The sequence below is a fragment of the Netta rufina genome (assembly GCF_964035555.1).
Source record: "Netta rufina genome assembly, chromosome: 5".
NCBI lineage: Eukaryota > Metazoa > Chordata > Aves > Anseriformes > Anatidae > Netta > Netta rufina.
In genome coordinates this window covers 40,812,901-40,829,706 of record NC_140128.1, presented here as the reverse complement: position 1 = coordinate 40,829,706, position 16,806 = coordinate 40,812,901, and the positions used below count along the sequence as shown (strand labels likewise).

At 37.0% G+C, this 16,806-nt stretch overlaps 1 protein-coding gene across 1 annotated transcript in view; it reads left to right on the top strand.

The window, feature by feature from the left end:
• Positions 1-16,806, top strand: part of MIPOL1 (mirror-image polydactyly 1) — a gene marked incomplete at its 3' end in the record, with an annotated part of 154,972 nt that overhangs the window by 108,342 nt on the left and 29,824 nt on the right. The window contains exon 9 of the mRNA XM_084286945.1: positions 63-157. Coding sequence (XP_084143071.1) covers positions 63-157 — 95 coding nt within the window. The remainder of the gene's footprint in view (positions 1-62; positions 158-16,806) is intronic.

Genomic DNA, 16,806 nt, shown 5'->3' with positions numbered 1-16,806 from the left:
TGTTTTCAAAGCAACATGGGTATTCTGAAGAAAGTGTTTATCATTTGTTTATTATTTTTCAGGCAGAATTGGTAGCCTTGCAACAGGAAAAAGAGGCGGCTTTTCAACAGTGCAAAAAATTAGAAGAAGAAATGCAGAGATTGCATGTATACTACAGGTAAAATAATTAATACTCATATAAATCAGTGACTCATAGGGGAAATTTTCTGTGTGATGTCTGACTCTAAGTGAGGAAATAGCCTTATCAAATAGGTATTTGTTGGAAATGTGAATGCATCAATGAATCAAGGCTGCATTTCTGCTTTACTGCTCACCAACCATCTATTTGAAATAGAAGTCCATTTCTTGTAGCCTAAATATTCTTTAACTTTTTTTCTAAGGGAAGGGGAAAGTTGCTGGCAGTTAACTCTCATAAGAATGAAATATCTGTGTAATAGTGATGCATTCACTTCAAAAAATGAGGAGAAAAGAACCAGTGGGTATAAATGCTTATTTCTTCCCTGGTTGTTTGCACATATGCAACCTTATCAACATAGATTTTAAAATAATCTGTAATTTTAAAACACTGTTTTCTAACTCCCAACTTAATGGACGTGTTTTAATTCCTTATATTCTGTAGCAGTATGTAGAACAACAGAAAGAGCCATTCTGTCATTAATTTAGATGGCTGCACTGAACATTTGCATGGATCAGTGGATGGTAGTCCCTAAGGAAAAGCTCTGTGTGGTCCAGTGAAGGAGTTAGGTTGTTTTATGGAGTGATGTTGGGTTACAGCTCTCATTTCATCCTGACCTCCTGTGTGAGAGGGGGTACAGAGCTGCCAGCAGGTCAGAGGCAAGAGAATTGGCATCAACACAGCAGAAAATTGTGAATCTGAAGGCTGAATGTCTGTGATGAGGGATGTGGGCTGCAGAGGTAAATAATAAATGTAGTGTGAATATTATGTTCATGGGAAATAAAGGTAACTAGTTAGTTATGACTAAAAAACATTTGCAGTTGCAGAACTGTGTGTGTTTTCAGTGTTCCAGCATTTACAAGTGGAAAATACTCATATTTCTAGAGGTTTTTAGAGTTTCCCCTTCTCATTAAGTTTATTAAAACCTTGGAGGGAAGTCTCAAAAACAACTTCTGTTCCTAAATCTCATAGGCATTTCTTTAAAACCTGTTAATAGTGAATAGAAACCCCAAGCAATTTGTGATTATTGCTTTTAATGAATTTGGTCAGCATTTAGTGTGTGCACAAATTATGGTATGATTTACCAAGATAGAAAGAATTTATTATAGTATCCTTATTGCTCACTTAAATGGGATTTGTAGAATAATTTAAAAACAGAAATGCAATTTTTATATTGATATTTCAGAAATTCAAACTTACTTGTGTTGGTCTGCATGTTGTAGGAGATTTGTCATTGACTTCTGAGTTGTTAATACAGTGTGTCAGGTTTGCTCTAACATATAATATTTAACACGAGTAGTAGAGAGCAGCTGCAGTTAACTCTAATACGTACTTTAAATCTCAGAATATAATAATGACTTGTTCGAATCACCATTGCAAAGTAGCACACTATTAATTTATGGCCCTTACTTTGAACAGGGAAAAATTTCATTATAAGTTTGATTATGGTGTTTTATAAGACTTACTCATAAGGTGTGAAAATTGTCATCTGAATAACCTGTGGGTCAAGAACTTTTTATTACTACTAAGTTATGCCAGTTACATGGTAATTCAGAACACTGAAAATGATTTTATCTCTTATGTCACTGTCCTTAAAGGATGCTTCTTTCTAATGCATCCTAAAGTGGATGTAACTCACAGAGTCCTTGAGTAGCTGAGGTTGGCAGGGACCTCTAGAAGTCATATGGGCCAACCCTGCTCAAGCAGGGCCACCTAGAGCAGTTGCCCAGGCCCTTGTCCAGACAGTATTTGAATTATCTTCATGGTAAGACTCCACAAGCTCTCTGTTTAAGATACACTGTCTACATGTGCAAGCACACTGTTTGGAAAGCCACCTAGAGTTGAATCTGGTGAGTAATGTGAAAGGGAACAAGAAAGACACCTGTAAGTACTTAAGTAGTGACGTTTGAAGTCTTAGGTCTATCTTTTGCTTTGGCTAGAAATGAATTACAAAGATTCTTAGAAACATCTTAACATTTCAGTTGCAGTTTCACATATGGTGCATGAACATCTGCAGCCTCTGTCATCCAGTAGTCTGGCATTACTCTGAATGCATACTAAATGAAGTAGATGAAGAAAAGAGTGTATGGCATGTGTGTGTAAAACGTTAGGGAACTATATCAGACCGAGTGTGAGATGACGACAATAATCATAAATGACAAAACAATGCATTTTCTCAGGCCAACTAACTGACCAAAAACTTATTTTCTGTTTTATATGTGGAGCCTATTTAAGAATTACTTGTGTAGATGTCTACTAGGTCTTTTTATTTTCTTTTACTGATTGTAGGTTTAACATTAAGTACTGAGAGTATTTTTCAGGGAGCCTGTTTTGGACTGAGGTGGAAGTTTGATGCTTTGATCCAAGTGAATTGGCAAGATGCTTTGCTCTTTAAGACAACCTTACCTTGGAGTTATTTCTCTTTTGGACTTTAGTGCTCCCCAGAAATCATAATATGGGCCTTCACACATGTTCCGCTCCTCATCTGAACCACAGGACTGCAGTGAGATATCTTATTACACAGACTGCACATTTACTTCACCTACTGTTCCCTCTCTCTTTTACCAAATTCTCCCACTTTCTGTCATCTCTGTGGTGCCTTGCCCACTATGACAGCAGCTTGGGAATTTTGGCACCATTTGGTGCCTTCTCCTGGTTCTCCTCTTAGGTATTCCTTGGCCTTAAAAAAGTATTTTCTCCTACTTCTCATTTGTTTCCTTGTTTGGACCAAGACTTCCACATCATCCTTTAACCTAGAAGAAACAAATTTAAGAAAAAAATACTAGAGGCTAATGTTAAAATGTACAATAGATACCTGAAGCTGTGCCTACATGCACAGCAACATTTTAGGGGTTTGAGCATAAATGTAACAACTATCAGCATATGTTAACTTTTGAAGGCTTACCTGTGCAAACAGTAACACTAAAATGTGTATCTTTATACTGCTCTGTCTTTCATGAATATTAGTATAAGCCAGAAAAGGCTGAATATCTTTAATATCTTTTCATTATACAAAATCAGGGAAGAGATATTTAGTTCCAGATTATCTGTATGTGTGAACATGCAACTGTATATATACACAGACATGCTCAAAGGAAGGAAACAAGTACAAAAAATCCTTCTTTTTTTTTTTTTTTTTTTTTCCCCTCAAGGAAGATGATCCCTGGTATCTAGACACTGCATACATTTTTAGGCCCCCAGTACAACAAAGCTATATAAATTAGTTTAAATTCTACAGCGGACAGATGGTATGGTCAGGGGGCTGCAACATTTGCCCTGTAAAAAGAGACTGAGAGTACTGCTTCTGAGCATAAGCCTGGAAAAAAAAAAAAAAAAAAATATATATATATATATATATATATATATATATATATATATATATATATTTCTTAGGCAGCTTCAGAGAACCTAATAGAAGCCTGCCTGTATCTATGAGGAGGTTGTCAGGATGGATGGACTCTTCAGAGTGCTGCATGGCAAGAGGGTGAGAGACAACAGACTTGAATTGGAACAAGACAGTTCCAGGCTTCAAGACCAGGTTGGGTGGGGCTTTGGGCCATCTGGTGGGAGGTGTCCCTGCCCAGATCTGGAGGATTGGATCTAGATGGTCTTTTAAGGTCCCTTCCAACCCAAACCATTCTGTGATTCTATCTGTGGTTCTATGGTAAGGAAAAACTTTCTCAACACAAGGGATGTTCAGCAAAAGACCAGGTTGTCCAGAGAGGTTTTGCTGTCTCCATCCTTGGAGATTTCCATTGATAAAGTTAATAAAGCCCAGAGTAACCCAGTTTTTTGAAGCAGAAAGTGACTCCTAGCTGGAACAAGAGTTTCATGGAAGACAGGAACATCCAAACCAAAATTAAAATGAACTTTGTGCAATAAAAGATTGATTTGCACATGAATTTTGACTTTCTTAAAAGATGGTACATCTCAGAAATAATCTGTCTCTTTTTAAAGGGAAAAAGAAGTAAAAATGAGGAAAAAGTGAAAAGGAAGAGAAATCTAAGTCAGACACAGAAGGGAGAGGAAGTTGGCTCAGAATAAAGTTGGGCAAGTTCTCTGCTTCTGTTTATTCTTTTTTTATTGTTCCTGTGTCATGTCTCAAAAGGAAAATTGGATTTTCTGTAGAGTGACATCAAAATGCATATCAGAAATGAAAATTTGCATAACAGTTAGGAACAGTATAGAGTTTCTAGCTTACGAGGAAAATTGTTTCACCGCAATGCTCTTTAAGCTAGGGATTAATGCAAATCATAGATCATCAATGACTGAGGAAGGCTATATCCAAATAATCAGTTTTGAACTATGAAGGAGTGTTAATCCCACTACCACTTTCTCACATACTTCTGTTGTTTGAATGTTGTCATATGTTTTTAATCTTTTCAGTTATATGGTCTGTCCATTTTTATAATCAGTTTCCTTGTATTTCAACAGAAAAAAACACATAAAAATGCTGACAGAGATATATGCTGTTGCATACTGATTATTTTTTCCACATATTAGATAAAACAGCACAGCTGTGTATGAGAAATGTATCTCTATACAGGGAAGTACATATATATTTTTCCAAATCAAAAAAAAAAAAATCTATGAAAATCTCTAGCAACAGGAGTTTTCATAGGCAAATAATTTGAACAGAGTATAACTAGTACAGCAAAATGTACACCTCTAATGTACAGCAAAATGTACAACCCCCATTGTAATGAAAGATAAAAGAGCAAAATATAGATGTAGGGGTATCTACTTAAAAGTATGTTTTTTGTAGGTTTCATGTTGATGTCAGAGGCAGTGAGACTCAGTTCATTAAACCTATTGTTTGCTGTACAAGATGTATAAGAAATATATATTTGTGTCAGTTTACACATCTTTGAATGAAACTGTTAAGAATAAGAATTGGTATGTTCAGCAGCAGGAGTTAATAAGGGTTGTAAGGTAAAATTTAGGGATGCATGTAGTAACTGTGAGTAGTTATTTCAATGATATATAAGAGCTTCCTTTGTGATTTAATCCGGTACTCTAAAAGCTATGTATTTGCCAAGTCTGATGTTCCCAGGGGAGGAAGGACAGTAAAAACTTTGCAAAAAATTTTTATCCAGAGGTTCTTCCAATTTGCAGTTGAAATGTATAAGATGCAGTTGAAACATATAAGATGCAGAAATAGCTACAGGCAAATGTACATTTACTTCAGTGAATTTCCTAATAAACAGACATTTAAAAAACCTTGCAACAATAAAATCAAAAAAAAATATTTTTTACTCTCCTGATGCTGAGATTAAGTAAAGATCTGAAAGAAAGATCATAGTTAGTAGAGATGGAGTTTTAAGGGCAGATGCATGTCACAGTCTCAAGAGCTGTACATTGCAGAGTATTTAGGATCTGCAAGGTACACCCACCATGCAAGAAAAAGGTATCTTTACAACTATGTGACAATTTTCAATAATGAAGTAGAAGTCTAACTTCAGTGAGACCTCTTCTAATAGTAAGCACTATGATCTGAAATAAATATTTTTAGAAGCAGACATTCAGTCAACATGGGTAGCTTCTCCATCAGCATTGCAAACAGAATTGTTGCTCCCTAACCAGTTGTATCATTTTTAAAATTTATAAACTATTGAAAAGGTTTAATAAGTTTTTAATCTAAAAGCTTCTGATGCTGCTGATGATTCATTTAAAGTGGGATTCATGATTTATGTAGCATGAGCAAACAGTTGAAAAAACAATTGATTTTATGGAGATACATATATTTTTTTCCCACAAAGTCTGTTGTAAAATGATGTGCAAGTTGATATTTTTAACGATTGAAATTGATAGACTTGAAAAAGAAACGAATCAAGAGTTTTTTATGATTTCCTCAAATGAAAAACATATAAGCACAGGGACAAACTTAATTTTCATTTTAATTACAGAACTAAATCACCCTATAACAGGAGAAATAGATGAAGAAATATGCTTTGCAAGGCAGTATTTGCACTTCTGGGAAAAAGAAAAAGGCTGTATTCTGTTCAAGCTCTGAATATAATGGTGCATGTTAATTTACGTGTTCTTTAGGTTCATGGCCAGTGTTATGGATTATAATACTTGAGTGATACCATTTCATCCCTGTTCCATGGGCCTGTAACAAGGATCCCTGTTCCAAGGATATGTTAACAGCATAATTCTTGCTGTTAGACTGTCCTCTTGTTCCAGTTGTAAGGACTATTATAAGCTATAGATTATTCTACGTAACATCAGTAGTCATCCTCTTATATTCTGCGTAGTTCACGGGGACAGTAGTGGCAAGTAAATCAGAATACAACTGCCTAAATATTTAGTCTACTGTTCTCTGACTGTCCCCTGCTCAAATATTTCAGCCTCTCTGATTTGCCACCTCTGTCTTTTTCAGATTTCTCCAGTCCAGATTTATCTCAGGGTGGCATGATGTGCAGCAGGAGATAGGGCTCCTTTAAGGTCCAGCTTCCCAGTCCGAATTAACTGGAACCCATTTACACTGGGATGACTGAGGCTGCAGCCATGAGTGCAGAGCAGTGATCTCAGTCCTTCCTCTGCAGCTAAAGCAAGATACCTTGAGCACTTGCCACTGCAGTTTACCTGAGAGAACTGATCTTTCCATTGCTGTTTTTTTTTTCCTCACTTTTTCTTTTATGCCCATTGACTCATTTTCCTGCTCTTTTCATTCTGTCTGCACACTGTAATTCTGACACTGCTGTTGTTTCAGTATTAGTTGATTTAAACTTACCATAATGTGGCTAGTTATGGTCATTAAGAAGAATGACCAGACAATGTATGGTATCAGTGTAAACATACTGTTACTTTTGCAGAGCAATTCTGGGGAGATCAGGATAGAAGACAACAGCTGTGTTTTCAGTATTCTGTGTCCCTGCAGCGGTAACTTCTGTTTTATCCAAGACTTTCAGACACTAACATCAAATGTAAATCTTGAGCTAAGTAAATCTCCCACTTCTAAGCAAAGGAGAGATTCTCTTTTATATCAAACAGATGAGATGCTTGCATGTATTATACAGTTGGAGATAGTGCAATATGTCTTCTTGTGAAGGAACCTAACCCTCTACAGTGTTACACAGCCCAACATATAGAAAAAAAAAAAAAGGCTCTGTAAGGGGATACTAAGGTTTTTGTTAGTCTTCTGTTACTCTGAAAAAACTCAGCTGTGACCTAAGCTATATTTCTTAGTTGATTCTCTACATATAAAGTCCCACTGATTTTTTCTATGGAAGGTTTCAACATGCACTGAATAAAGTTTTAACCCCCACCCTTTTTATTTATTTATTTAACCTAAATAAATATGCATTCTCCCAATTTATTGAACTGAGTGCTGAAATTGGTCGGGATTTAGAGCCTGCAGGTTCTAGTTCTCCTTCTGTTATCATGCCACTTTCCATTGAAGTTCTGCAGACCCAAAAGTATTGCTGTTTTAGATTGGTGGGGTCTTTCACACTTTGTAGATCTGCAAGCATTTTCCCACTGGTAAGCCCCTCTTTTTTTTCTTTCCTGCCTTGTATTTCTTGATATCCTTATGTATTTCACATTTTATTGGATTTATTATCCTCTTCCCCTTGCCCCATTCCTAGACTTCATGTTCTCTAGCCTGGAATTGATTGGTGTCTCCTTCTGCAGTTGCTTTACTTTCTCGCAATAATTGCCAGGGAGACTGACTTTATAAACCAGTGGATAGTGAGTTTTCTTGGGAGTGTGGCAGACCAGACTCTCATATGCAGTTAACACTTGACCATTTGCCCAGAAGAGGGATGGCAGAGAGAGGCTCCAGTATAGGTCATAGGCTTGGTGTTTACAGCACCTATTTGGCAGGCAATGAAAAGGCAGAGCAGTGTCTGAGCCTGTTTGGAGGGGGGATTTTTTGTTTGTTTGTTTGTTTTTGTTTGTTTTTTTGTTTGTTTGTTTTGTTTTGTTTTACCTCCCAATGGAATATCTTAGCCAGCAGTGGTCTCTGAGCTTCTTCTCTCTCATTCATTTAAAGACACACACACAACAAAACAGACACAAAAGTTTTTGAAAGTTTCTCTTTTTGTCCTGACATGATTTCAGAGATTTTCCCATCATATTGGGAAAAAAAAAAAAAAAAAAAAAAAAAGTTGCAGCTTGGAAAAATAATTTCCTTCTGAGCTTTAGTGATTTATAAAAACTTAGAGGGAGAGGAAGCACTGAACTGTCAGAGATCCCAGCTGCCTGGTGGAACAAGCTAGCCCGCGCCATCCCTGTAACGAGCCCTGGGGTGGATGTAGCACACTCAGATTGCCTTGTGCTGCTGTTGACTCAGGCATGGATTGATCTGACCTATATTCCATGAAATCTTTGTGCTTAATGTTTCCATGGGCTGGCTCTTGTCCTTCAGAGGTGCTTTGCCAATAGAAAACACTAAGCAGCAGGTCTGAGGAGGAATGTGGGCAGAGAGAACATGGACTGAAGTGATTAACATGCTCTGTGATGGGGTTTTAACTCGTACTATTCCATGGGCTATGTCTGTTACTGAGTGTGTTATATTGGAAATCTTTCTCCAACTTTGAAAACTTGTTGTGGACCAACCTGCCCTTTGTTGTGCCAAAAACATTAAAGCTAGAAGCACCCTGCAGCGGATTATACTGTATTTCATCAGACTTGCACAGACTTCTTCCTATCTGCTTCTCTGGGGTAACTTGAACTAAAAGAATGATTACCTTGTCAATGTTGCTGTTATAGACCTTTTCAGATGAGTTTCTGCTCTTCTCTAAGAGCAGGGATTTGCTTGACAGAAAGGAATTCCTTGCCAGTGGATGCTGATATGGTCCTGTGACTCTGTATGCAGCGCCTGCTGACTTTCTGTTAACAGCTCTCCCTGGTTCAGGCTGATTCTCTTCCCCCTCTGTTTCACCTTGGTTCTCTGTGGTTTTCTGTTATGACTTCTTTGGTTTCTCAGTGAGCTGAAAAGTCTAAGAAGTGTAATTTTGTTCTGTGCTTTTTGGAATAAGTACTTAGCTAGAGGTTTCTAGGAATTGTTTTTCAAATTTGTTAAAGCCTAATAAAGTGGAATTATTGGAAGAAAGGTTTTAAGTCTCTGGAGTAACCACCTACAAGCAACCAGCTGACTACTGCTGATAGTTTGGAGCAGATTATTAATGTAAAGTATACTGCTGTAGAAGTACTTGTAAAAATTAAGATATTGAGATCAGATAAGTTAATATCTGTTATATATAATGTAAGAATACTTGAAAAAAAATGTTGGAAAAGTTGTACAGAGCATTTGCAGAATTATGAAGGCTGTTACCTGGTGGAAAGGGTATGTGACCAGAGGCTAAATGTTCTGGTTCTGCAACTGAAATGCTGAATGAATGTTGTTAATTCACATCACTAATCTCTTTCTCAGCTTTATTTGTATAAAATGAAGTATTACCATTTTCCGTCATGCCTTTAGAGATCTATGGAGTATCAAAATGTAGGTCCTCTTACTTTAAAACCAGGGAAGGAAAACAGACACAGGATTAGAAAAATCCTTCTCTAGAGCAAGTTAGAGAAATACAGAAAAAAAGATGTGTGTAATAAGCTGTTTGAAAGACAAATTTTCCCATAAGAAATTCTGAAGAAAATCTAAAACTAGAATGAAAAGAATTTGACTTTCCAAGAAAATATTGTATTAATGGGAATTTCTTTTGCTATGAATATGATACTTAGAAATAACGTAGTAACTTTGTCAGAAGGACTTTAAATGCCATTTGTTTTCTGTTGATTTTCACAGGACATGTTTTTATGTTAAAATTAAATTCAGTGAAAAAAAAAGATCATTTTGACTTATGTTTTGATTCAGTTCTCTTCAGTTGAAGAACTGAAGCAAAACAGCATTTAAAGTGAAATGTGAAGGTAACAGGAAAACTTTCACTTAGAAATTTGCCACAGGAAGCCAACTTTTTTTTTTTCACTGGAACATACATCTGCCAGTTAAAAAACATTTGTTTGTTGAGAAGACTGTCCGCATGAAGAAATTTCAGGCAGTGCTAGACATAACATTACTTTCCTTACTTTGGGTTTAGCCCTGCTCCCAGCTGAGTCACTGGAAAACTTTGTTTAGGAAACAAGTAAGAATTCAGGCGGGAAGAGAAATCCTCTGCCTGTGGCAGAAAATGAGCCAGAGGACTGCCTACCTATTGTGTTAACAGAGAAGCTGAGAGTAAGATATTTTTTTTCTATTCAGTTGTTTGTTTGTTGTTGTTGGGTTTATTTAGAGGTTTTACTGAGTTGCTACATGTGTGTCCTGTTGATGCCTTTCACTGGAAAGTTCTCTGTTTGTACATCCCCAAGCTACTTTTCTAGCTAACAGATAGAGATCTGTGTTTTGGAAACTGGGGGTTTTTAATGTTATGTCCAGAATTACATAATGGTGTGTTATTCATCTGGTATGAATAATTCTGCCAGCATAGGTGTGACAGCTTTCATTTTTAATGTCAGGTGTAGGGATGGATTTGAAGGTTTCAGTCAGTTTTCCAGTGAAGAAATGGGCCTGCTGGGATCTGCACAATCCTCAGACTCTGAAATATTGGAGTAAAATGCAATATATTAGTAATGTTTTTCATTTATAAGCTGTGGTTCATATTGTTAGGAGGGGAAGGAGAACTGGCCCAGAGCACACTGTTAGTTTTTTTCCACTGCCACCAAGACCAACACATGTATGCAGCAGGGCAGCACTGCTGTCTCACTGGCAGAGAAGCTTGTCTGGCTGTGAGAGTTGAAGGAAAAGCCAGAGGAGGGCAGGTAGGAAATTATGCCAAGTGAATAATCAGTGGTCTATTTTCTTTGACATCAAAGTGATTTTAAAGTACTTCTTCCCCTACCTGAGCTACTTCACATCTTGTTTTTGTCTGCTTTGAACCTGTTCTATATCAGTAATACAGACTAAAGCACGACCACCCACGTGTTTTCACTGGCAACACAGAAGTGGTGGCAAACAGTGACACAGAAGCAGGAACAAGCATTAGTAGGCAAGGGACTAGAAATTGCTGAAGGAAAACATTTTGCCATACTGCAGCCTGAAAAATCCCTCTCTGCCAGGTGGACAGACAAGCACATGGGGTCTCCTCTTGTGTCACGTCAGAAGCAAAACTCTTCACAGCCTCTCTAGCTAATATAATTGAACTTTTTTTTTTTTTTTAATCTGCAGTAGGTTTGAAAGAGTTCTTGGGAATCAGGAAGAATTTTTTTTCACTATGCCCTAAAGCTTGGTAAGGGCTTTATTTCTTAATTTCTCCTTTTTCACACACCTAACTGGCCACAGTTAGCATGAAGGCTACTGAACTGAGAAATACAACATTGCAGTGTCTGATAGCAACATTTTCTTTTGGCAACTGGTGGCTAGTGTCCTCAGTGAATAGAAGGGCCAGTAATCAGATCTCAGAAGGAAGAGAAACCCACAAGTCCTGGAATCCCAGGGTGCAGTCCACTGAGGCTGATGGTGATTAGAGCAAATGAAGTCAAGGTCTGCAACACAGAATCCACCATCTGTGTCTCTTCTGTCTTCAGAAGAGGAAATTTTATGCAGTTCTTGCCACTTTTTAGTCTCTAGGGCTGCTGCTTTTTTTGAGAGAGAAATTTCTTGGCTCTGATAATTTCAAGATTTTTGATTCATGCTCTACATTGTTGCTTCTAAGCTTGTGAAGTTAATAGCGTGTATCTGCATCATTCACTAGACAGCAGGAAGAAAACACTGGCCACCACAAAGTAAGCTTTGAGGTGCCCAAATTGTTTCAAGAGTTTGTGTATGAAATAATTAGGACAATTGTGTAAAATGTTTGTAAATATTAACATCATAAAAGCTGTAACTGTAAGGGATCTCTCTCTTTTCAGTGTAAATTTGTATTCAGTACTGGCCAAACCAGACTACTATGTGTAAACAGTATCTGCCCAACAGCCAATAGACTGAACCATAAATACAGTAGTTTATTTGCGATTTGTTTGCTCGTCTTCTGTATCTTTTTTTCAAAACAAAGTAGGAAAGTGGTAGTGAAAAAAAAAAGGGTGATCATTTGACTTTTTATTATTTACTTGTCATGTATTTGTTTTGTTAGTATTTCTGGCACTTGTGGCAGGAGAAAAATGTTTTATTTCATTTAGTTTTATTTTATTCTTTGAAAATAACATAGTAAAAAAAGTGTCGGGTAGAAACAAAGTGTACTCACAGTTGGATATTACTGTTACAAGACAGGAGATGACAATGGTATCTTTTCAGTATATCTGTTATCTGTGGTGTCATTAAACCTAATGATATGCTAAATAATAAAAGCAGCCTTATCACATCATAAGGCTTTGAATTGTGTCTTGAAGTTGCCATGCCTGTGGGTTCTGTTTAGCTTTCAGAAAAGGGTTTGGAGTCAGAAGAAGCTGCAGTTCAGAGTGCGTTTATGTGATCAAAGCTCTTTAGACAGATGGCTGCTAGCACTCCAAAATGATTAAAATATGTTCCAAGCAACATCAGTCTGTGGGCTTGGGGACCCAACCTTTCATTAGTCAATAAAGGGTCTTGAGTTCTTGAAAATGAAATCTTTAAAAGCTAATAAGGCTGCTGGTTTCCTCTGAGCTGTTTCTTCAGATTTGCAGTTGTGGATTGGACTTGGGCCAGTATCTGTCCAATAATATAAGGCTTTAAAAAAAAAATCTGGTTACAAGAGACCTCCCAGCAGATCTGCCTGTTAAACAGTGTGGCCGAAATTTTTGGTCTTGAATATGTAAGTTCAGGCACCTGAGTTTGCATTTAGGGGGCTGGGAAGGGACCTGAAAGTGCCCCTTCAGGTCACCAGCCACTCAGTGGAGGATTAAATGATAGGCATCTGCACTTGACTGTTTCAACCTGTTCTATTTTATTCTTAAAACCTTCTGAGTTGGCCTAGCATCATTTCCAGAACACTTTCAGCATACCCTAAACAAGATACTGACTCATTAAGCAAGTTTCTCAGAGCTTTTAGAAATCAATAATATTGTTTATAGCATTCCCAAGTCCTGTCAGTACTTGTGAATTATGAATGTGCCATAGTGTGGTTCGGTGCTGCAGCGCAGTAGGGTTTATTCTGTTGTCTGCAGCAGGGTTACAAGAGAGAGCAACTGGGGGCTTGTGCAAATGCAAAGTGTCTGTAACCTCTGTGTGTCTATGTGAGAGCAGTAGCAATAAATGTCTGTTCAATAAGGTATTAACAAGTCCAAGCCTTCTGTGTGTTTTTTTTTCTCTGACAGAGAAAAGACCCCTCTCACAATTTGTGAATTTCTGAACTTGGTGTTCTTGCCCCATAGACTCTATACAAGACATAAAATCTGAAGGTATGCTTGTTCTCCCAATTTCTCAAAAGTCCTTCAAGATTTAGCCCACTGCTAACTTAAAGAGAGTGTATAAATTACAAAATAAAAAAAATAAAATCAGTTTTGACATACATCAACAGAAGCAAAGCAAGTCACAGTGATCCCATTAGCTCAGTGTGATCTCATTAGCTGGATTGTTCACCCTGTCTTCTTTCACCTTGGGAACAGTTCTCACATTCCTTTTGTCAGTACTTGATGGGGCCAGCAACTGAAGTTCTTCCCCCAGACACACCATAGTTACTCAGAGAATGTCATACTTCATTTCTCTTTCCCATGGTCTCTCCCTGAAGGTTTTTTCTGTGCTTCAGTTTTAACAGCCAGTGATTTTTACTTATCATAAGCACAGGCAAGTTGTTACTCTCTTTTGTTAAACATACATCAGATTTTGCATTCTCATTATTTTGGTGAGCTGATTTCTTTTTTCTTTTGTTGTTAAATATCTGGTTTGTGTTTCCCAAAGCTTTTGTCCACCAAACAAACCCATCATATTCTTTGCTTTTAGAAATGACTTCTGAAATGAATCATATTCTCACTGAAAAACATACAGCTCTACGTTTTTAACCTTCTTCTTCCTGTGAACCCTTTTTTCCTCAGACAAAACTAACAACTCATTTTCCCTGGAGTAAGTTGCACAACACAATAGTCTACACTAAAAGCTCAGGACGTAGTGGACATACCTCTTAATGTCTCCCTTTCTGGAGGTCTTTACAAACAGATACATTTACCTTGGACTCTGTCCCATTTCAGTGTGCTCTAATGTGGTCTTGTTACTTTCTCTTTATTACTATTTCTTTGTGCCTCCTAAAATTTAGGCAGTTGATCTAACCACCTAAATGAGTGAGAACTTCAGGGTAAGGAGATACACAAAGACTTCATCAAAGTACTATGATTTTAAGGTTTGATAGTTCCTGAAGAACTAGCACTAGGAAAGGAAATTAGAAAGAAGATATTCATATTGTCTTGGGAGAAGACAATTAATTTCTCTCATTAGAAATTATGTCTACCCTCTATACCTCCTAAGGTACTAGACATCATATTAGTCACTTTTCCTTTTACTCCAGGGAATCATATAAATCCTTTTATTAAGAAAACCAGCATCCTACATAGCCTGTGTCACTTCTTTCTTGGATCGTTTTCTTGAACTCTGTTTCCAGATGCCATGTAGTGAGAAAATGCCACAGAGTGCTCCACATGTACGCTCAGGCCTGAGGATTTCCTGCTTTAGTGGGGGGGTTGGACCCAATGATCTCTCGCAGTCCCTTCAAACCCCTACAATTCTGTGATTCTAGGAACCAAGCAGGACTTCTAGAGCAGCATGAATCTGCAGTGGTGTATGATTTTTACATGTTGCCAAAGTGTTTTACGGGGGTTTCTGCTTTGAGTATTCTGATTTACCATTGTTTTCATCCAGAGTTGCAAGTCGGAAACCTGTAAATATAAAGTCCTAAAGGTCTCTGTTTGAGGAGTGAAAATGAAGGGCCTCTTTTGGAATGTTTTTTCTTTGCCTCTTGATTCCCCTCTCTGTAAGATGTGAATAGTGCTACTCATACATTTTTGGAAAATACATTGATTTAAGTTTTCTTTATTACATTCTGCTACGAGTTAAGTGAGGGAAACCTAAATTTATCACAGTAGCTATTGTATTGCAGCAGGCCTTCTAAAATGCAAGTACAGAACTGCCTTTTCCAGACAAACGATATACTGTGAGTGCCTCATTAATACATTTAATGTTTAATGACCAACTGTTTCTCCTGCTTCCTCTAAATTACTGTAAAGTTACTATTCCACGGAGAGAAAGTAGCTTTTTATTCTGGAGAAGACTGTGGCATTCATTGCTTTGAGTGAGAATGTAATCTCAAATAGTTCATAATATTTCCTCTGCTAAAAAGCAGCAAGTATTTGAAATGCTTTGAAATGATGATGCTGCAAGACAGAAAATCTTTCTAAATATGTCAGTGCAGTTCAGATTTAGTGAAATTTTTGGTCAAATCAAGGAATATATGTACATAACTTTGTTGTAGAAATGCTGCAGAGTTCCTTCTTTCTGTTTGTAATACTGCAGCTCTTTACGATTAGGGGGAAAACTGGTTTAGCGAAGGAGGTGTTGAGCCTGCCAAAGTTGATGGAGTAGAATTTGGATAGCCATTTAGTGTGGGACAGCTAGACAGGAACAGAGAACCATGTAAAATGAGTAGATTGCTACAGATTTATGCTTGCCAGAACAAAACAGGTAAACTGTGAGTTTAAAGATCCTGATTAAGATTTGCAAACTTAAATAAAAACATGCCTTTAAAAACTCTAGAAGATATATATATAATGATAATTATTTTGAAGATTATTCTGAAGGAAGGTTACAATAATGTAACCTGGAGGAAGGTTACAATAATGTAAAACACTTCAAAATGATTTTTACTGAACTAATGCTTCAGTAATGGACGTTAATACTGTTGACTTAATTCGTGGATTGAATGCAAGCAATTTAGACAATAGATAGTATCAGGTGCTAATAGATCAAACATAATTACTCTTGATGAAATAATTTTACACAGTTTAACAAAATAGTTTCAATTATTTATACACTGTAAAGAAAACACTGAGTAAAAGTGAAAATACTAAGGTTTCTCCTCTAGGGGCATTGTATGCATTTCTGAGTCATACTTTTTCTTCATAGCAACCTTTCCTCTATAACAGCTTCCAGTGCAAGTTATTACAATTCTTTTTGCATAACATAGGTCATATGAAGTTCAGCTGTAGGTGGGGCCACTGTAGTAGATTGGGGGACAGTCTTAATAGATCCGTTTCATTAATTAAGTCATGCATTTTTTTATTAACAAAACCTGTATGTCAGGTTTAGCCAGCTGGGAACCATTCTTATGGTTGTTATCTTTGTCAGAAGGAATATTGAGAAAATAAGGAATTACTGTACACGCTTTAACTCCTGATTAAACAGAGGAATGACATCCTTTCACCCGCTGTCCATGAAAAAATAACTTAAGGGCATATCATAGGCTTGATTTGGAGGATGTGATCTTACATATCTTATTAAGGCAAAAATTGTGTACATTGCATTCAAAATTTAACCTGAAGGATTTGTTTCATACCTAACCCATGGCCACTGAGATAAGCAAAGTCAAAATTTCAAATATCTAGATTATATATGGTTGCTTATTTTATTCATTTCATTTCATTTCAACTCTTGAAGAAACTTCTTGTTCTTCTATTTGAATGTATAAAGTAAGATTTTGTTGGGCTTTTTCTCTTCTGGTGTTCCATTCCGAGAG